A 23,018-nucleotide genomic window follows, 5' to 3' on the forward strand; every position below is an offset into this window, starting at 1 on the left:
TTTTTCTTCTTAATTGTCGGTTTTGTTTGATTATGCTGGTGTTGAATTCTTACTGTGTTTGTTTATTTGGATAGTTGTTGTTGGAGCTTAATTTATGGATAACAACAATTGGAGACCTACTCAAGCAGAGTCTAGCATGGATACCAGCGATTGGAGAAGCCAACTTCAACCTGATTCTCGACACAGGATTGTGAATAAAATGTAAGATTTTCATTGTTGATGCATTGCTTGATATCCTGTTTTTAAGGAATCTGCAGATTTCATCTCCATACATGGGGTTTTGTATTTGCTTTGTTTATTTTTACTTAAATTTTAAACTTCCTTCGTTAAAAATAAAGGATGGAAAGCAAAGTATGTTCCTTTTTCTGGCAACTTTTTTCGGTTGAAATATGTATGGACCATCTCCATTTGTTATTTTGTTCTCGAGTTAAAAGTCAGTTTGTATATTTTCTTCTCCTACAGAATTCCCTTTCGAAAAGCTCCAAGAGATTCTCCAGGATCTCGAGCTGCATGGCCGTAACACCTTTTGGGCTGAGGAACTCCAGAAAAAGAAGGGATTTATTGAACCAACAGACCCCTATTGTATTGGAATTAGGCGCACATCTTCTTACTGTTGACAATAAGCTCTTTGATATTCAATTCCAATCTTTGTTAGAAAAATTATGTGAATGCTATTCTGATCTAGGTGGTCCTATTCCATGTCCCAAAAGTATAAAGTTGGGGGAGGAAAAAAGAAAGGAATGGGAAGGAGCCCATCACTGCTTATGGCTCGCTTCCTATTTTTTAAACAATTCCTGGATCATAGGTGATTAAAGCAGCTATCAAAGCTATGATTGTCAATCGATTAGGATTCTTCCCTCGGAATTGTGGGTCCTTCAACTCTCTTCCAAAGGGTAGACTGGAAGACCATGTCTGTGTGAGCACCTTTTCGAGTGTAAATTTGATGAGTTGCCTGAAAATTTTGTATCCTCTGCTGTTTTAATTATTCGTCAATTTATTAACTCATTTTTACTTTAGCAGTGTGTGAACTCATGTAATTGGCTGATAGTCCTGTCCTGATGAAGCATATATTTTTTGTTTGTATATATATTTAAGATAAACCATACAGCAGAATTATTAGCTAAATCTGCAGCCTCCTGTTAACAGAGTAAGAGCTGGTTGAGTATCCTTCCTATAATATGAATGAAGTCTGTTTTGGAGGTCTAATAAAGTCGAATTTTCTAATTGTTCCTTAGCTAATATAGTGGTTAAATTTAATAAGAATATTATGACTTTAAATTTCTTGAAACCTAAAACTGCAAAAGAAGAAGAAAAAAAAAGAAGCAGAAAGAAGTAAATCTAGTGGGCAATTGGTGGTCTGAAGGGGGGAAAAAAGATATTGTAGTTGGATGCGAATTGGGAATGGGATCATGGTTGTCACGACATTTAGGCAACCAAAGGCGTTGGAGGGGGTCCAAACGCAAGGCGGCACTAACAAGGCGACCAAGGCGTGTGGTGTGTGGACACCTAGCGATGCTTTATCTCTGAATGGTATAGACCATTGATAAAGGTGGCATTATCCCTTACATCTAGATTTTGGAAATTGAAAATTATTCTTTTTTTTCTTCTGCGTGGGAAATGTTGGGGAGGCCTTTTGGTGGCACTTATTTATTATCTCGTTTGATATTTTGAGCCAAATCGCAAGCAAGTGTTGTCACTCTATTGAAGTCGAGAGTCAGTGGATATGTAGTGAGAATGGGGGCAGTGTGATGGAGAATCCTAGGGCACCTAATAGTTTAGGTTAGGATTCTCAGGGAAAACCAGGATCGCAGGGCAGAGATTGAACCAGAACTGGGATATTTCAGATAACTCAAGATGAAGCAATTTAATGTGGCTATAATCCAAGTTGAAGGACACCTTTAAGCTCTGAAAATTTGGGTCCTATCCAACGGTTGGATTAGGAGTGATGGCATTGACCAGAAATATTATCATTCCCATAACAGATTAAATCAATGAGTGGCCCTAAGCCCCCATTAAGGACATATGTGGATATAATTAAGGACATGTATGAAGTTGTGGTGACTAGAGTGAGGCCTGTGTGAGGTCAAGGCAAGGAATTCCCAATTACGATTGGATTACATCAAGGATCGGCCCTAAGCCCCTATTTGGTTGCGCTTACCATGGATGAGTTAACCAAGAGCATGATAGATGAGGTCCCTTGGTTTATGCTCTTTGCAGATGACCATCTTAGTGGATGAGACTAATGTGGGGATTAACACTAAGTTGGAGCTTTGGAGATCAAAATCGGAAATAAGGGGTTTTAAGATTAGTAGATCGAAGACGAAGTATGTCAAGTGTAACTTTAGCCACTCTATGTTGGATAATGATATGGTGAGTGTTACAATCCCAGATTCCTGTAACCAAACCAGTAAACCAGAAAAATAGAAGAAGAGAAGAGAAAGAGAGAGAGAGAGAAGAGAGAAAGGAGAAATCACAGATAGTCTCAAAAAGGGAGAGCAACCAGCGATCTATCCAGGATGGGCTAATCGTAGGTCCTCTCAATGTATATATAGCAAAAATAGAAAAAAAGAAGGTTACAATAGTACCCCCCAATATAGCCATATCCCTAAAGACCACAACTGAAGACCACAATTGGGGCCGATAGGACAAGAATGCCCCTATCGGCCCTGGGAATTAAAGCTAATCCCAGTATCAGGATTGGCGCCTCTTGACTTCTATAATCTCAACACTTCCTCTCAAGTTGGAGCATAATGCTCAGCTTGGCACAACCATTGCGAAAACTAGGAGCAAACAAGGGCTTAGTAAAAATGTCAGCTAACTGATCTGTTGAAGGAACAAACAGAGTCTCAATCAGTTTCTTTAGAACAACATCACGAACAAAATGGCAGTCCACTTCTATGTGTTTGGTCCTCTCATGGAAAATTGGATTACTAGCAATGTAAATTGCAGCTTGGTTGTCACAATACATCTTCATCGGCTTGGTCATTGGAAATCCCAACTCCAAGAGTAATGATCGTAGCCACATCAACTATGCGGTGGTATGAGCTATAGCTCTGTATTCTGCTTCTGCACTGGACCGGGCAATAGTAGTATGCTTCTTGTTGCGCCAAGTAATAAGATTGCCTCCAACAAAGGTACAATATCCAATAGTAGATCTCTGATCACTAGCAGAGCCAGCCCAATCAACATTAGAGTAGCCAACTAGTTCCATATGCCGGTTAGGACGATAAATCAATCATTTTCCATAGGCACCTTTCAGATAGTGAAGAACATGGACAACAACATCCCAATGGGCTTTCTAAGGAGACTGCATGAACTGACTAAGAACTCCAACATCATAAGAAATGTCAGGACGAGTCACAGTAAGGTAAATCAGTTTGCCAATCAAACTCCTGTACTGATGCACATCCTGAAAAGGTTCACCATCATCAATACCAAACTTTTGGTGAGGATCCATCGGAATATCAACGGGTCTGGACGCAAGCATACCAATATTAGATAGAAGATCCACAACATACTTTCTTTTATACAGACTGATCCCTTTCTTGCAGCGAATCATCTCAATCCCGAGAAAATAACGGAGATGACCAAGATCCTTGGTCTGAAAATGGCGCTGGAGATGAGCCTTTACTTCAGAAATACCTGCCTCATCATTACCAGTAAGAATAATGTCATCAACATATACTACCAAGACCACCAGCTTGTCACCTCTGCGACGAACAAAGACAAAATGGTCAGAATAGCACTGAGAAAAACCACACGTTACAATGGTGGCACTGAACTTGTCAAACCATGCTCGGGGGGACTATTTAAGTCCATAAATAGCCTTATGCAAGCAACACACACGACTTGTACTCTCCCCCTGAGCAACATGACCAGGAGGTTGCTCCATATAAACCTCTTCCTGTAGATCACCATACAAAAATGCATTCTTGATGTCCAACTGAAACAATGGCCAATCAAGGTTGACAACAAGAGAAATAAGAAGGCCAACAGAGTTCAGTCTAGCAACCAAAGAGAATGTCTCAAAGTAATCAACACCATAAGTCGGAGTATACCCTTTAGCAACCAGACAGGCCTTTAACCGTTCAACAGAGCCATCAGAATGATACTTAACAGTGTACACCAAGCGACACTTCACCAAATCCTTATCAGGAGGTAAATCTACCAGGCTCAAGGTACCACGACTCACAAGAGCATCCATTTCTACACCCATGGCAGCCTTTCATCCAGGGATACGTAGGGCATCATTATGGGTACGGGGAATAGGGTTAGTGGAAGGGGATAGTGTAAGGCTATGGATGGGAGAGGGAAGATGAGATAATGACATAAAGTTGTCAATAGGGTACACAACCATAGATTTCTGAGTGCAAGAACGTGTACATTTACGATGTGCAATTGGTAAGTCATCAGGCGGAGGAGAAGAGGAGCTTCACCAGGGGAAGATGGCAGTGAAGGAGTGAATCTTCAGGAGTAATGACCTCGCCACCTGGTTGTCCAGTCTTCTTCCTGCGCTGATAAATCTGTAGGGGAGGTGAGTCACTGGTACTAGGAGCATCAGGTAGGGGTATAAGAGAGGCTATGGGTGGAGGAGATGGAGAAGACCACTTTGGATTAGACTGGGACACCTGAGGAGAATAAAATGATGTGCCTTCAAAAAAGGTCACATCAGCACTAACAAAGTTCCTGTGAGTAATGGAGTCATAACACTTATACCCTTTATGGGTACGAGAGTAACCCAAAAAGTTGCATTTAGTAGACCTAGGGGATAACTTATCAACCTGCATATGCAAGTTATGGACAAAGCACACACACCCAGAGACGCGGGGTGGAACAGGAAAACTCGGTAAATTAGGGAACATAACAGAGAATGGAGACTTATCTAATAGGACAGAGGATGGCATGCGATTAATCAAATAACAAACAGTTAAAACACCATCACACAAAAAATGTTTAGGAACATGCATGTGAATCATAATGGCACGAGCAACTTCAAGAAGATGCCGGTTCTTACGCTCTACTACCCCATTTTGCTGTGGGGAATAGGCACAACTAGTTTGGTGTATCATCCCATGGGTATCACAAAAATCAGAAATATCAATTTAAGCATATTCTAAAGCATTGTCAGAATGAAATTTTTTAATAGGAATGCCAAACTGAGTCTTTATTTCATTATAAAAATTTTGAAATACATGTAAAAATTCAGATCTGTCCTTTAACATGTACAACCATGTAAGGCGAGAATGATCATCCACAATGTTGGTGTATGATGTTTTATATTCCGTCGCAGTTTAATCCAGGGAGTACTGGTGCAACACCTAGACAGGCAGGACGGCGGTCCCGCTAGCCGGTAGCGGGCCGTGGGGGTTGCAAGGGGGGCAGGAGGCCCCCTGCATAGCAGGGGGTGTACAGGGGCGCAGCCCCCGCTCGAATTTTTTATTTGAAGGCAATTGTAGTTTAATCCTGATTAGGGGTTTTTGCTAGATATTTGTAGCGAGAGTTTCTTTCTCTGTAATGCAAGCAATACGGAGAGGTGTGAGGAAGAGCGCTGTAACCCTATTCTCTATTGATAGTGAAGCAGGATCTCATCTCACCGGGGACGTAGGCAACCTTGCCGAACCTCATAAAATCCGTATGCATTGTTTGTTTTGTTTTTCCATTATCTTCTACATCGTTTTAGGGTTGAGTTTCTACACCACAATTGTCACAAAATAACAAAACTCAAATCTATTACTGACTCTGCAAGGACCCTATACATCAGAATGGACTACAGAAAATAAGGACGGACTACGAGACATAGAGCGAGATGGGAAGGACACACGATGATGTTTACCAAACTCACATGCCTCACACTCTATCCTAGGGATAGACTTAAAACTAGGAAATAAAAGTTGTAACCTAGAAAGCGACAAATGACCTAAATGACAGTGCCATTGGAAAGGAGTCACTTCTCCAATAGCCGTAGCAATAGCAGAAGGAGGAGGATAGCCGCTGTTGAGGTAGTATAAACAATCATTTTCATGCTCTCCACCAATCGTCTTCCTTGTGTGAAGATCCTGAAAGACATAGTAAGAAGGAAAGAATGTTATTGAACAATTTAATGAACTGGTTAATTGACTTACAGAGAGAAGACTTAATGGAAATTGAGGAACATGTAAGACAAAAGATAAATTAATGGATGGGGTAGGTGAAATAGTACCATGTCTTAAGACTGGTGTGGAAGCACCATTAGCAAGGATAACAGAATTGGAACTGGTACTAGTAGAAAAATTCTTAAAAAGTGATGACTTACCGGTCATATGGGCAGAGGCACCTGAATCAATGATCCAAGGAGTAGATGTAGTAGTAAGAAGGGCTGAGGTACCTGTGTGGGCTGGGGTAGCAGCGGATGTGGAGGCACCATTAGATGTATTAGAGGATGCCTCAAGAGTGTGCAAGCGTCGGAGCAACTGGTTGATGTCATCGAGCAGATCGGTAGCTGAATCTCCTGAAGAAGGTGTTGGTTTAGTGTCAACTGGAGCCATTGTGTCAGTACCATCATCTGACACTGCATGATTAACTAACTGTGTTGCCCACTCTGGTTTGCCATGCTTTGCCCAACAAGTCTCCACAATATGGTTGGGCTTTCCACAAAAAGTACACAGCGAGCTGTACGATCAGAGAGCTGTCCACCAGATCCTCGATCAGCCTACCCACGACTGCAACCACGTCCACGGTTGGCATGGAAGGCAGAATTGTCTTTGGAAACTGATCAGGTTTTGTTGAAGAGGTAATTCGCTGCAGTCGTGAGTAGGTATCATTCAGAGTAGGCACAGTATCTCCCATAAGTAAGTGACCCTTCATTGCCTTCAAGTCATTGTTCAGACCAGCCAAGAATTTGGAGACAAAGAACTCGTTACGCTGAGCCTTCAATTTGTCAATGTCAGTGGCCAAGGGTTGGAAGACATTGAGTTCTTCAACCATACCCCTGAAAGTACTGTAATATTCTGAAAATGGCTTGTCTGACTGGCGAAACTGAAACAGTTTTTCATAGATATCATAGATACGGGTCATGTTCTTCTCTTGAGAGTAGGTCTCCTTTAAGTCATTCCACACTCCCTTGGCAGTAGAATGAAACATAACATTGGCAACGACATCTGGTTCCATACTGTTCCATAACCAAATTAAGATTAATGCATTCTCTTTCATCCATTGATTATAACCAGTGTCAGATTCTTTGGGAGGATTAGAGGTGGTGTAATCAAGCTTATCTTTTGCCATCAGATAAACGTTCACCGACTGAGCCCAAAGGAGGTAATTCGAACTTCCCTTAAGCTTGATAGATGTAATCTGGACATTCTCATTGTTCGATGCAAAGGAGGTAGTAGTAGGGGTAGTAGTAGGGTTAGGAGTCTTGTTCTCAGCCATGAGAACAAAGAATAGTGGCCAGCACGTAGTCGCAGAGACAACCAAATAAGGAGTACACACCAACCAGATCTGATAAACAGCAGCCAAATATGCAATGGAACCCCAAGAAACAAAAAAAATTTCAGGCGATAGGGGCTGCTGGTAGATCTTTGATGGGAGCACCAAAAGAGGCTTCAAAAGTCTAGTAGTTTAGGTAGATAGGTAGTAAACAACAACGACTTCAACAATCAAGCAGTAGAGGCTTCACACATAGGGCAGCAGCCACAAAAACACCAGAAATAGAGGCAGCGGCCATTAAAACCTGCAGAAAAGGGTTATCGGCTTCAGCGACTTTAGGAAACCAAGTTTGAATCCATGTAGCAGTGGTAGAGACGCCTGATTGTGCTTATATCATTATAATAGGCCAAAAAATCAGAGTAGCAGCAGCAATAGGTGGCTGCGCACCAAAGAGGAATAGCACAGTGTAGAGATCAGCAGAGAGTTTTGACCAAAATTCTTGATTTGATTGCAGAAGCTCTGATACCATGTTACAATCCCAGATTCCTGTAACCAAACCAGTAAACCAGAAAAAGAGAAGAAGAGAACAGAGAGAGAGAGAGAGAGAGGAGAAAAAAGAGAAATCACAGATAGTCTCAAAAAGGGAGAGCAAGCTGCGATCTGTCCAGGATGGGCTGATCGCAGGTCCTCTCTATGTATATATAGCAATTAACCATATCTCAACAGTGACAATTGAGGGGACAAATATTCTTCAAAGTGACTGTTTTAGATACTTGCGTTCTACCATAAATAAAGAAGGTGACATAGAGGATGATATCTCAAAAAGAATTAAAGTGGGATGGATGAAGTGGAGAGGTGCATCCGGAGTCCTATGTGATCAACGTATCCCTTTAAAGCTCAAGGTAAAATTCTATAGGATTGTTGTGTGTACTATGATGTATGGGGTAGAATGTTGGGCAGTCAAGAAAAGTCATATTGAGAAACTATGTGTAGCTGAGATGATGATGTTAAGATGGATGTGTGGTAAAACTAGGAAGGATAAAGTACGGAATGAGCATATTATATATGTTTTGGGTGTGGTCCCGATCAATGACAAGCTTCGTGAAATTCGTTTGAGGTGGTATGTTCATGTCCAACGGAGGCATGAGGACGCCCCAGTAAGGAGGAGTGATTGGATCCAGATTAAAAAAGCCAAAAGAGCTAGGGGTAGGCCTAAAATGACCATAGACGAAGTGGTGAGGAATGACATGCATATTATTGGTCTTGTCCCACTATGACCTTGGATAGAACCTTTTGGAGAGCAAGTATCCATGTAGCCGACCCCATTTAGCTGAGACTTTCCTAACTTCTGCACTGTGCCTCTTCCCTCTTACTCTCATATTTCTTTTCTCATCTCTCATCTTCACGTCTCTCCCTCCCTCCACTTCTGTTTGGACTTTTTCAATTTTGTTTTGTATGGATCCACGTAGCCGACCCCATTAAGTTGGGATAAAGCTAAGTTTGTTGTTTGCACTGACCAGAAATAGCATCGTTCCCATAACAGATTTAGAGACCTGTGAAATTAACAATAGATCTTAGAAATCAGAAACTAAATAAAATATAGAAACTTCCAAATACTAGAAACTGAATTGGAAGTTCTGCAGCAAAGGTCAACAATTTAGTAACACTGGATCAGAATTAGAAGCTCAGGATTTAGAGGTTGATTCAAGAGATTGAGAGCAGCCGTGAAGATTGGCTGCAGTCTATGTTGAACTGGATACACAGGTCACTTGGAGAAGAAGATTTGAGAGTTATATGTAAATAGAAATTTAAACCAGATAATATGTGAAGTCTGCGACAGAAATGGACACGAGATTGAACAAATCGAGGGAAGAAGCATGGGTATAGTCTACCAACAGTGCAGTGATACAATAGACAGAACAAGTGAGGGAAACCTTACTGTTGAAGAATCTGGACTAAATAGTAAAAGGAAAGTAAGAAGAAGACAGAAGAGTAGAAGAAGGATAAGGTTGAGCCTTCCACTCAAACATAGGTTAGAATCCCACTAACCCACCTAGTCTTCCACTAGGATTTCTGCAAGACTGCATCTCACTGTACAACACCATAAGCCATTCTTTTCTTAAACTTCAAATCTTGGCTGTAGACTGTAGTAGTGCCCCTTATTTCTTCTTTGATTATTTCTCATTTATAAACTTTAACCAATGCAACAAATAAAACCTTCCTTGCATGACCTAACAAATTAGTATCCGCAATTTTTGAGGGCCGTTCTAGCTATATAGGAAATCGTTGATTAATTATAAGATAAATCAATTACTTAGGGAACTCCATAGTTTTATTGAATCAGTTATAACATATTCCCTTACGAAATACAGAATTGCAAATAAATGAAATAGTGACTGAAAACTAAGTAGCCTAGTTTGCTATTTACTTACAAGTTAACACCAAAATAGTAACTGAAAACTAACTACCTAACATCTCTTAAAAACAGAAATAAAAACTCAGATATAGAAAAATCTTCTTTTAAAGAGTCCTTCCCACGCAAGTCAATATCCAGCCCGGAAAAACCTCCTCACAAGTACTACTGGGACCCACTAAAAGCTGTCAAACATCTCCTTCTCCAGCAGCTAATCAATGGCTACATAGGGGCAGAATGTGGGCCTCAAGTATAACAGAATATAGGCCTGGATATATAACAAAATATGGGCCTGAGCGCCCATGAACCGTTGGGTAGAAAAAGGCTTGGCTGGGCTTGTCAATCGATCTGCATCACAGTGAAATATAATTGTCATTTTCATTGTTGAGTTGCAGTCTAGGACTGATGGAGAGAAGTCTTATATTGAACTTTTCCATTTGGAAAGATGTGCTCACGGTGCATGGTAGAGATATGTTGTGTTACTGATCCAAAGAAGTGAAGTCAAACATGCAGTTTTTCTACATTTTCTGTATTAGAGTTTCATGAGAACTTGTGTTTGCTTTGGACAATTTTATGTTACTTATCTGTAATGGTGGTTATAATCTTACTCTATTACATTTTTTTCAATTAGAGTTCTGAGGAAGTGTATTTGCTTTGAAAAACTTAAGTGACTCTGTACGCTGTACTGATGATTGAGCTTCAGTTTATTTGTTGTCACCTATGCCCCCACCCCCCAAAAAAAAAAAAAAAAAAAAAAAAAAAAAAAAAAGAAGGGTTTGGGGGGAGGGTGGACTAAGTAAAAAAAAAATATAAAAATAGCTAATTGATTCTTAGTAGGTTATAACAATGTTTCACATGCACAGAATGGAGACTTTGAAGAGGAACCTTCCAATTGCTGGCCCAGAAGGGTTACAAGAACTTAGGAAAATTGCTGTAAGATTTGAAGAGAAGATTTATACTGCTGCGGCGAACCAGGTACATTCATTACTTAGTCATACGATTTCTTCTCTTTGCAGCTTATTTTTTGCATTGCTACATGCTTCCCATTTCTTGTACTTCCTCTTTTGTTTCTGCCAACCTTCTGTGTTTTCTGGATTATAATTATCAAGGGGACTCCTAGGCATTCAGAATCCGTTTGCTGGAAGGGCACCTTTTCTTGTTGGTGTTGCCTTGATGTCCAGCGCCCCCCCCCCCCCGCCCGCCCGCCCGCCCCCCACAAATGCCTTGGGTCGCCTAGACACCATGACAACTATGTTCTGGATTTGCATACTTGAGGCATTATCATGCAACAAAAATCATAAATTCATTGTTTTCCTATTGCGTGTCTGTGACAATAACAGAACCTGAATAAGTAACCTGGTGATAACTCATAAGAAAGAAGAGAAGAGAAGAGAAGAGAAGAGAGGGGAAGGGAAAAGTCGAAGAGAAGACGAGAGAAGGGAAGATAACACAGCCCATGGTTTGAGCAGAGAGAAGATACTCAAACCATGGGTGGGGGGTTGTAAATAAAATAGACAAATTACAATAGAACCGCAAGGTCCGCAACTAATGACTAGACTTAAGACTTAAAGATTGGACATTAGTGTACAAGAATAACAGTACAATAATACCCCTAAGAGAATCGACACCAAGGTGAGAAAGCAACCAAAGCGATGGTGGATGGTAAAAATTCAAGGTGACACCAACAACGGATCGCCTAGGCGACCAAGGTGTCAGTCCAGGCTGAACTGCCTTATCGCCTAGGCGACCTTGATAACTATGATTGACACGCTTAACACCCATAGAGATCTGACACACTTAACACTCCCCTTCAAGCTGGAGCATGTATATCACCCATGTGGCCATGCCTAGCTTGGAACCCCTTGGAGAAATAAATGCATTTTGAAACAAGGCTTGGGTAAATTATTCTCCAGGTTGATTACTTGAGCTGACAAGCAGCGTGGAAATCACTTTCTTCATTATTGCATCTCAAACAAAATGATGGTCCACTTCAACATGCTTAGTTCTCTCATTAAAGACTGGATTACTAGCAGCAGTTTAAAATAGATGTATGATTATCACATAAAATGTCCATAAGTTTGCTGATAAGAAAGACAAGTTCTTGAATGAAGGATCTAAGCTACATCAACTTAGTTGCAGTGTGAGCCATTTCTCTATACTCAGATTCAGCACTAGAACAAACATCTCTAGTTTGCTTTTTATTCCATGTAACGAGATTACCCTGGCAAAGGTACAATAGCCTGCCTTCTTGTAGTTGACCTCGATCACCATTAGCACCAGTTCAATCAACACCAAAATAACCAATAAGATTTGTGTGTCCATTACAACAATAAAAAGGACCTTTCCCTGGAGCACTCTTAAGATATCCCAGTATACAGTATGCTACCTCCCAATGAATTTGCCTGAAAATCTCGAAAAACTGACCAATCACACCAACAACAAAGGATATATCAGGTCGGGTAACAATAAGATATATAAATTTGCCTACTAACCTCCGATTACTGATGTTTGTTAGCAAATTCCTTGTCATTAGATGCTCCATGTTTAACATGAGGGTCTATAGAAGTATATCTACTGGCTTAAAGCCTAATATTCCTGTCTCACTTTGAAGATTAAGAACATACTTTTTCTAAAACAAACTTAGCCTTCTTGCTTTGAACAATTTCAATGCCAAGAAAATATTTGAGAGCACTCCAATCTTTCATCTGAAAGTTTTGCTTTAAGTAAGACTTAATCTGTTCAATTCCAAACTAGTCGTTACAGAAACAATAATATCAACATTAATGACTACACAATAACTTTAAACCTTGACGTCATATGAATACAAAGTGGTCAAAGTAGCATTGAGAAAAGCCACAACCAGCAGCAAATCTACTAAATTTATTAAACCATGCTCTTGGGGACTGTTTCAACCCATGAATAGATTTGTTCAACTTAGAAACTTTCTTAGCGTTCTCCCTTTGAGCAACATACCCAGGAGGTTGTTCTTTATAAACTTCCCCATTCAAATTACCATACAGAAAGGCATTCTTAATGTCTTATTGGAAAAGAAGCCAATCAAGATTAAAAACTAAAGAGATCAAAACTCTTACAGAAAAAGGTGAGCAACGGGAGAGAAGGTTTCAAAATAATCAACTCAATAGGTCTGAGTATAGACCTTATCAACCAATCGAGCTTTTAGTCACTCAAGCAAACTTTCTGGATTATCCTTAATGGTGTACACCCAACGACACCACACAAGATCCTTACCTAGAGGTAGATCTACCAAAGTCCAAGTCTTGCGAGAAAGTAATGCATCCATGTCCACATCTATGGCTGACTTCGAACCAGGCTGAGTTAAAGCAACTTGGTATTTGGTAGGAACAAATACCGAGATCCTTTTATAATTTGTTATTCAGATTGAGGGAACCAAAAGAGCCAGTGGAAAACCTAAAATAACCATAGGAGAAGTGGTGAGGAAGGTCATACTCAACTTAGGCCTCGTATCTTGTATGATTTTAAATAGAGCTGATTGGGAAGACATGCTTAGCCAAGGCTATGTTGTTGTTGTTTTGTATATGGTAGGAATAGAGTGAGAGGTCAATGAGAGGGCAAATGTACAAAGAAATGGGAAGATGAGAAATAGAAACATAATTAGCAATCAAATAGGAAACCTTGGTTGAGAGAACGAGTACCCTGCTGAAGGGCAATAAGCAAATCATCAACAGAAGTAGAACCTCCAGGCAAAGACTTGGATTGAGAGAGGTGAGGAATGGCAACAATTGGCGGTGACTGATTGGGACGACGCTTGTTTACCTATAATGGTACCCCTGTGGATTTGGGTTAGAATCTTCAAGAGGAATGACTTGAGGAATAGGGGGGAGAGTAGGACCTAAATCAGAAACATCACAAAAATAGGGAGTATTCTCAAAAAATGTAACATCAGCACTAACAAACTATTGATGGGTAACAATATCATAGCAACAGTAGCCTTTTTGGGTGTGTGAGTACCCAAGAAAGGCACACTTTATAGTATGAGGAGAATTCATCAATACTAGGACTAAAATTAGGGGCAAAACATTTGCATCCAAAAATACATGTTGGTAGTCCAAATAAGGGGTTGTTAGGGAAAACAACAGACAAAAGATATTTATTCAGAAAAACAGAATCAGTGCCTGGTCATAAGAAAGAAAGAAGAGAAGATGAGACAAGGGAAGAGAACACAGCCCACAGTTTGGGTATTCTGCTTACTACTCAAACTGTGGGTGGGGGATTGTCTGTATATTGATTAAAAGAAACAAATTACAAAAGAGCCACCGGGTCCACAACTAATGATTAGACTTAATACTTAAAAGACTGGACACAAGTGTACTTTACACGTATATGAGAAAAAGCATTACAATTATACATTTATACCCCTAAGAGAAGCGACACACTTAACCCTTTTCATTCACGTAGATACTATTTTTCTTGGTCATTCATTTCTTCTTGGTTCATATTTTGTTTTTTGAATGGAAATTCTTTTAATACTGGGCAGAATTATCATCCATGATATACTTGTTCAGCCATTTTGGCATAACGTCCCGATACAAAATGGAAAGCTTCTAATTGAACACCTTATTTGCCATGGTGTGTGCAACTAGGTTGGCCTTCCTAGATGCGTAACATTTAGAGCATGACGAGAATGATTTTTGCTTGAATTCTTGTAACTGTAGCAAACACCTCCCAAGGCCAAGTTGAACTCCCCTCATCATTCAGCCAACTAACTACAGTATGTGAATCAGTTTCCAAGAGGGAAAGCCTGTAATTTTCCTTCAATGCTAGCTTAAGTTCCTCCAAAATTGCAACACTGATGTACAGGGGCGGAGTCAGGATTTTTGTCTAGAGGAGGGCCAAACCTCTGCAAACCTTGGTGTACAGGTTGCTCCTTGATGAGATCAATAAAATCTTACTTACCTTCTGAAGAAACTTAGCTGGTACCAAGTCTGTGTTTGGAAGCCAAGAAAAGAAGAGAAAAACATAATAGGACAAAAGTTATGATGACACAATGATTGATTTATGTGTCTTATCTCTCTCTTCAAATTCAAATTATATATTTTTTTAATTATTTTTTCTTTCCTTTCCTTTTATTTTCTTTTCTTGGCTCCGAAACATAGCCTAAGGGGGTAAAAACCTTGGTTCCACTAGCGTTATCTACTCAATCACCTTGTTTTGCTGCAATACAAACAATGCTTTAGAAACTAAACAGATGTCAGACCATGACATGGTAATTGATGGTCCAGCCGTCCAACAGTCTGAACAATAAAATTATTTAACATATATATGCTTTTAAGATTTATATTGCATGTAACATAAAATTGTGTTTTTTAACATAGAAAAAATGTCAAATTAATGGTCTAGGGTTTGATTTATGGTATTGGAGATCCTGAGTTCAAAACTCTGTTACAAATCATTGTCTAACATAAAGGTTTTTCAAATAAAGCACATGGCTAACCACCCCCCTTGGCCCCTTCCCATTGGTGTGTTGGTCCAACAATCCAGTTCTAAACTTTCGGATTATTGAACTGCTTAGAATAGATAGCTACTCCATTTATTGTGTTCAAGGATTGATTACCCTTTTCATGATATGGACTGCTTAGGTCTGGGAGTTGATTTCCTGCACAATGTATTTGCAATCTTACCACCCAATGGATGGCCTATGAAATATTCAGACAGAAGCAATAGATAAATATGATATTTGTTATTTGGTTAGGATTAGAAATAAAATTAAGAATTGTTCCCCAAGAGATTTGTCATGTATATTGTTAACCAACTGAAGAGATCTAATTTATTAGAATTTAGTACCATATGTATTATGAAATACCATTTATAGCATAAAGACTTATGGTGATCCTTTACAATATTATATACTAGAAGATCAACTATGTGCACATTATATAGTGGGATGAGGAGTAGGTGGCTAGCAGCACATGTTTATCAAGTCTTGTCCCTTTCCTACGTTTTATATAATGCATATAAGGAGCACAAATTTCAGGGCGCCCCAGTTACCCATGACAATGCAGATTCTTTCAGTAGAAGGGGCAGACCGCTTCAGCTTTATAACTGATGTATCTCATCAGCAGCACAATTCGTCAAACACTTACAAAGAAATAAAAGATTTTTTTTTTTTGGGGGGGGGGGGGGGGGAGCTACAGAATTGCCTTTGTTTTTTGCGTTAATACCATAGATTATGATTATATTTTCTTTGCATCTTTCGTTTTTAGCTTGTGTGCTAAATGGATATAAATTTTCTTGATTTTTCATTTCAGCCAGATTATTTACGGAAGATATCTCTAAAGATGCTGACAATGGAGACAAAATCTCAGACTCCTGGTGTGCCTGCTTCCTTACCATCAAACCCTGCTGTTAATAACCAAAATCCACCAGATCCAGGTACAATTTGTAGTACATTGCCTGATTCAACAAATTGAATTTTGTATCATAGTTGCCAAGGCATAGCTAGGCGGCTTTTCTTGGGTCCAAGGTGACAACATGCCTTGTTGACACTTCACGGGTTTACGTTGATCGATGTCTAGTAATATGCTTGCGTTATGTCCTATGCTTTGTTTATTATATGTTGGTTTTATCATATTAGGTTATTGTTAGTGTAATTATATCATATTGCATTGATATGGATTCTATGTTGCATATAAGCATAATTATATGAAATTGTTTTTGCTATATTATATATAGTCAGCTTTAAGCCCTTTTTTGTTTTTTTGTTTTTTTTTGTTTTTTGTTTTTTATCGTAGATGATTTCACGTTATTAACACTACGATGGATAATGAAATGTTAAAGATTGAGGAGAGAGGTACCGCAAAATAATTTTTGGTATTTGGGGTCAACTATAAATTATGAAGGTGGTATAGAGGATGATGTTTCATAGAAGATTAAAGTGAGAAGGATGACGTGGAGAGGTACGTCCGCAGCGTTGTGTGACCGACGTATCCCTTTAAAGCCTAAAGGGAAGTTCTATAGGACTGTCGTTCGACTGACTATGATGTATGGGGCAGAATATTGGGCAGTTTAGATGTGTCACATAGATAAGCTTTGTGTAGCAGAGATGAGGATGTTGAGATGGGATGTGCAGCAAAACTAGGAATGATAAATTAAGAAATTACCATATTAGAGCTTATTTGGGAATTGCCCGAGTCGTGATAGGCTTTGAGCAAGTCATCTAAGGTGGTATGACCATGTTCAATGGAGGCTTCGGAGATGCGCCAGTGAGGAGGAGTGACATGATTCAGATTGGAGGAGCTAAAAGAGCTAGGGGTAGCCCTAAAATGACCATAAGAGAGGTAGGGCGGAAAGACATGCATAGTTTAGGTCTTATCCCAAATATGACCTCGAATAGATCTGATTGGGGGGCAAGAATCCATATGATATGGCCGCCCCATTTAGGTGAGATTTTACTGATTTGTTGTGTTGTATTCCTTTCCCCTTCTACTTTTACTTTTCTTTTGCTGTCTTTGATCGGATCCATGTAGCTGACCCCGTTTAATTGGGATAGGGCTGAGTTGTTATTGTTGTTGCATTGATATGTCTTCTATGTTGCATATAAGCATAATTATATGAAATTATTTTTGCTATATTACATATAGTTATAAGCCTAGGCATCCCTCTAGGCTCCAACACATTAGCTCACGTAGTTGCCGTGACAACCATGTTTTGCATAGTTGTCAGCTCTATTTTTAACCCTCTTTTTTATATTGGTATTACTCATCACCCTTGCCAGTTAACATCTATCCCATGTTAGCTTTCCTCTGGTATTAGAAATTTTCTGGCCCTTGCATGTTTTTTCTTCAAATGTACATTGGTCATTTCTGTTTTTGTTACATTTTTAAAGTGAAAGGTAAGGTTGAAGTTTTTCTGGACTGAAGCAAGGGTTAAAGTATCGGTATCGATCACCGTATCGATCGGCTAAATTTAAGATACGTATCAGAGATATCATATCGTATCGGAGATACTTCAAACTTATTACCGAATAAGAGAATTTGTCTAAGTGTTGATTTTTATGACTTAATGTGTCTTAATGTTGATTTTTTATGATTTGACGTGGCTTAATATTTATCTTTGATTACTTTTTTTTTTTTGGATGAATAACAAACGCATTAAAACCGGCAGAAATATACTAGGAAAGGGGGAGAGGGGGAATGGGGGAAAACCCAAAAAACGTACCCCAATAGGGGAAAACAGCATAGGCAGCTAGCCACAACCTAATAGGCCTAAGTGGGCCAAAGAAAAAAAGGGGGGGACTAAGCGGGATGCAAGTCATCATGGGAGGGAGAGGATAGGATTGAGGGGGGGAGACCCCAAGAGACAACAATAAGCCTGTTCCTTATGGAATCTTGAACCGGACGATGGGGAAGCAGAGAGAGCTTGGACTTGACATCAAAGGAGATGGAATTCCAAATCATATCGAAGGATCTAGAGTTGGTAGTCTATCTTCTAAGGTTCTGCTCCATCCAAATGTGATAGATGGTGACGCAAAAAGCAAGTTTCCCAATAATGTCACAAATGTTGCTACCCGCAAAAGTCATATCAACCCAGATCCATTCCTGCGAATGGGAATGCACAGGTCTCCTGGAAGGCCAACGGAACTGGAGGACACACTTCCAAATGGAAGAAGCAAAGGGGCAGGAGAAGAAGAGATGATTGACATCTTCAATATTATTCCAACAGAGGCAGCAAGCAAAGGGGACTTGAATATGTCTGTGGATTAGGAAAGACTGAGTGGGAAAACAGCTGGAGAGGGTGAGTTTGGTAGTGAAAGAGTGAAGGGGAATGTGACCTTTGAACGAGACAATGTTACGCCATTGAACAACAGGGCCTCAAGCTCTAACAAAATCTTAGGTAGAGGGGGAGCTGAAGAGGCTAATCGGTGAGAGGGACCAAATGACTTGATCACCTCTACCTCTATGGCTGTGGGGGGGGGGGAGAGGGGGGAGGGAAAGACAAGAGATCAGAGAGCAGGGGAGAGGAAAGAGGGGGACACCAAATGCCATTGGAGAGGATGGAAGAGATAGGGGAATTTCTGGGGAGCCCGGAAGTGTAAGTAGACCTAGCAAATACCAGCGGAAGAAGATTGCCGATCGGGTGCCAGGGGTATCGCCAAAGAAAAGTAGAGAGACCGTCTCTAATAGTGGAGGAGACGGTAGGGAGAGCAAGAGGTCTCGCTAAGAGGATGATATGTCACACCCAGGAGGCATCATGAGAGAGAGAGACAGTCTAGATGGAATCCTGGCACAGAAGAAAGGAGTACACCCAGGAGACTCAAATGCTCTTTTGCTTGGGGGCTAGCTTCCAGATGAGCTTGAGAGTACCCACATAATTGGCTTCTCTAATTCTACGATGGCTCAGGCTTCCTTCAGATTTGGGGGGGGGGCAAATAGAGGATCATTTGATGGGATGTAGGAATTTGATGGATTCTCCCCCTTTCCTGAGGAAGGAACAGAGATGGGACTCCGTCGCCTTGATGATAGACTGAGGAATGGCAAAGATGCCCGGCCAATAAAGATAGCAAGCTTGGAGAACTGATCTGGTGAGCACAGGCCTCCCAGCATAAGAAAGAAGCTTACCTTTCCAAAGCTGAAGCCTTTTTTCAACAGGTCAATTAAGGGGGCACGGTGGTGGGTAGACAACCTAGAGGAAAGGAGGGGAAGACTAAGATGTTTGATAGGAAGGGAACCTAGGGTGAAGCCAGTCAAAAGGAGAAGGTTATCTCTTGTAGCATCAGGGACTTTGGAGAGAAGCCAGTTAAAAGATTTTTGATTACTTGATGTGGCTTAATGTTGATTTTTTTATGATACAAAGTATATGTAGCACACTAAATAATGTTAGAAAAGAGGAAAATAAAAAATAACACTTGGTCGCGTTGTTCGCCTTAAGGTGGGCGCCATATCGCCTAAGCGCTTAGGCAGTCCTCCAACGCGTTGGTTCGCCTTGGCGCCGTGGCAACTGTGGTTCTAAGTCAATTAGTTTATATTTTCTTTTGTTTCCAATTTTGGATGTTTCTATGTGATTTTGGTCTTAGCCTCAACTATAAATAGAGGCCTTGTATTGCAGAGAATAAGAAGTTGATTAATGATATTTGTGAGCTTTGCTTGCTGGTTTGTTTCTGAGAAAGGATGTTTAACAGCTGAGAGGTGAGAGGCACAGGACTGAGAGAGTCTACCCCACCGACATCTATCCCTTCTATACTTCCTTTCTCTACTTTCTAATCTTATTCTATTTTTATTTATTTATTATTATTGTGAGAACAAAGTCCTATCCGTTGTTGAACAGAAGAGCACACAACCAGGCTTCCGAATCCAGTTATAGGGTTCCCAGGAATAAATTTCGAGTGCGGATCTTCCAGGGATCTTCCAGGCCAGATTTTTGATTGCTGCAGTATTTTAGGATTTTGTTTACTATTCTAGGAGGGAGGCTCGATCCAAATTTGAGGATCATCCAATGCTTTCAACTCAAGTTCTTGAAGAATCACCAAAAGTTTCCTTTTCCTACAACCAGCAGATCTCTCAATCCAGCCGGCGGAATTTTTTCAATTTTTGATGGTTTGTTTACTCATATAGGATATCCATTCGATCCAAAATTCAGCTCAATCTGAGTGTGGTTTGTGAGTAATCGAAATCTCCTCTATTCAGCCCTATTTTCCAGATCTGAGTTTTGTGTTGAAACTGAATTTTGTGTGTTGGAGTGGTGGATCCTACTGGGACTGATTACCCCTTGGTAATTTAGTCTGACATCATTGGAACTCTATTACCTACTATTTCAAGTCACTACTAATAGCAATTACAAAGCAAATAAACTAATATCAATAACAAAGCAAAGAAACTACTAAAGAATGTCCCACAATGGGGAACTCCTGCTGGTTCAAATCTGAACTGAAACTGTGAATTTGAACCATGGGCCCAATTGTGAACCAGAAGATTGACCCAAAAGCAGAACCGTGATCATGCTCCTGCATTACTGGTCCTTGATTTGGCTTACCTCCCGAATAGGATTTCTAAGACCTATGGACAAGTGTAAAAAATGTCTCATTCATGTGCTGAGCACAAGCATAGAGATTTGAGTGAATGTCCAGAAATGTTTACATGTGCAGATATTATAGGTTTTACGAAATCACTGCTTGACATTCCTGTACCTGTTGCGAAGGAGACGAGTAGATTAGATTTTTTGTTTCATCTTCTCCTCCATCATGATGGTCTTATGTCTAATCTAATGAAAGAAAAGTTGTCACTGTGATCTTATGTCTAATCTGATAAAAGGAGAGTATGGACGTTTTGCTGCTATCATTTTTTTTTTTTTTTAATTTCATTTTTATGTACAGTATAATGCATGTTTATTTGTTATCTCTTATGAATTTTCACTCAGCTGATTTATTATTTTTGTTAGGCCTAATTTATTGCTGTTTTGATCTTTTATTTGTAATAGGATCCCAAAATATGCAGCCCCAAATGCGGAACCAGGGGCAGACACTTCCAATGCCAGTGGCTAATCAGTCGAGGCAACAGCTAGTGGCCCAGAGCATTCAAAATCCCATTGCATCTGCTGGAATGCAGAATTCTGCCAGCCTGCCATCTGTGCTACCATCTATGAGCAGTCTAACTCAGAGCACCATGTCGAATGTTGGTAGCCAGAGTTCTAATTTGCAGAGTGTGCCAGGCCTTTCACAGAACCCTGGAAGTAATTCACTTGGCCAAGGACTGTCTTCAAATATGTTTTCCAATTCCCAGAGGCAGATGCCAGGAAAGCAGCATCCACAGCAGGTTGTTCCTCAGCAGCACCAGCAGCAGTCTCAAAATCCACAGCAGTATCTTTACCAGCAGCAGCAACAACAGTTTCAACATCAACTTTTGAAGCAGAAGTATCAACAACAGGGAAATATTCCGTCTTCAGTAATGCAATCACATATCCAGCAGCAACAGCAACCGCAGCAGAACCTATTACAGACAAATCAGATGCAATCTTCACAGCAGTCTCTCATGCAAATGTCATCTGGTTTGCCTTCAAGCCAGTCCACTCTTCAGCAGACACAGCCTTCTATGATGCAATCGAATCCACTTCCAGGCCTTCCACAGAATCAGCAACCTTCTATTCAACAGCCGACAGCATCTGTGCTTCAGCAACACCCACAATCAGGCCTCAGGCATCAGCAACAGTCTCAACAATCTGGGCACCAACAAACTTCCATTCTTAATCAACAGCAAGCACCAATGTCACAGACATCAATGTTTCCCTCCCAGCAGCAACAACCACTAATAGGGCAACAAACAAATGCAGCAAACATGCAACAGAATCTGCTACTTGGACAACAAGGTAGTGTCCCAGATATGCAGCAGCCACAGCAGCAGCAGCAGCAGCAGAGGTTGCTAGCCCAAGCCCAGCAGAATAATCTGTCAAACATGCAACCGTTGGGCTCACAAGGTAATGTTTCTGGGCTACAACCGCAGCAGCAGCATCAACTGCTTGGAGCTCAATCTGGTATTTCAAACATTCAGCCAAATCAGCAGGCAATGCAGATGTTACAAGCCAAGGTTGCAGTGCAGCAGCAACAAAACCAGCAAACATCATCAACCCTATTACCAACACAAGGACAACAATCACAATCACAATCACAACTTTCACAGCAGCAAATGATATCTCAGCTCCAATCACAACCTGGTCAGCTGCAACAACAATTGGGGTTGCAACAGCAGCCTAATTCATTACAAAGAGATGTGCAGCAAAGAATTCAAAGTTCAGGTGGCTTGGTTCAGCCTCAGAATGTTGTTGAACAACAGAAACTATTGCAGTCACAAAGAATGCTTACAGAGACTTCATCAAGTATGTATATGTTATTGTAATTTGAATGAATTTTTAGCTAAAACTCTACTGCTTATATGTGTGTATTTTTCTGCTGAATACCTTCCTTCATGGTACCCATAAACCTGCAATTATTACTGCCATTTCATTAGATAGTTTACACTACACAAATTTTGCTTTTATTTTAAATCCTGCAAATGGCATTAAACTTGTAGATTTGTTTTTGGAATCAGTCTTCGGAAGTGATTACTAACATTCCCAGAGGCAGATGTTGTAGTTATAAATCTCTGTTTTCTAACTATTTTGAAGAACAAGCATATTAAGATGTCCTGATGACTCTGATCTCCCCAGCCCCAGCCCCAGCCCCACCCCCCTTCCC

The 23,018-nt window shown here is 40.3% G+C and overlaps 1 protein-coding gene across 8 annotated transcripts in view; it reads left to right on the top strand.

Annotated features, from left to right (window-relative positions):
* The window catches only part of LOC122088307 (mediator of RNA polymerase II transcription subunit 15a), a 64,012-nt gene that overhangs the window by 27,360 nt on the left and 13,634 nt on the right, over positions 1 to 23,018 (top strand). For 5 of the 8 annotated variants that reach the window (XM_042657517.1, XM_042657521.1, XM_042657520.1 and 2 more), the window contains exons 3-5: positions 10,681 to 10,792; positions 16,105 to 16,228; positions 21,269 to 22,660. In XM_042657517.1, the coding sequence (XP_042513451.1) occupies positions 10,681 to 10,792; positions 16,105 to 16,228; positions 21,269 to 22,660 (1,628 nt within the window). Of the gene's footprint in view, positions 1 to 74; positions 202 to 10,680; positions 10,793 to 16,104; positions 16,229 to 21,268; positions 22,661 to 23,018 lie in introns of all 8 variants that reach the window. The other 3 variants (XM_042657516.1, XM_042657522.1, XM_042657523.1) reach the window with 1 other exon arrangement.

The sequence above is a fragment of the Macadamia integrifolia genome, chromosome 9, assembly GCF_013358625.1.
Source record: "Macadamia integrifolia cultivar HAES 741 chromosome 9, SCU_Mint_v3, whole genome shotgun sequence".
Classification (NCBI taxonomy): domain Eukaryota; kingdom Viridiplantae; phylum Streptophyta; class Magnoliopsida; order Proteales; family Proteaceae; genus Macadamia; species Macadamia integrifolia.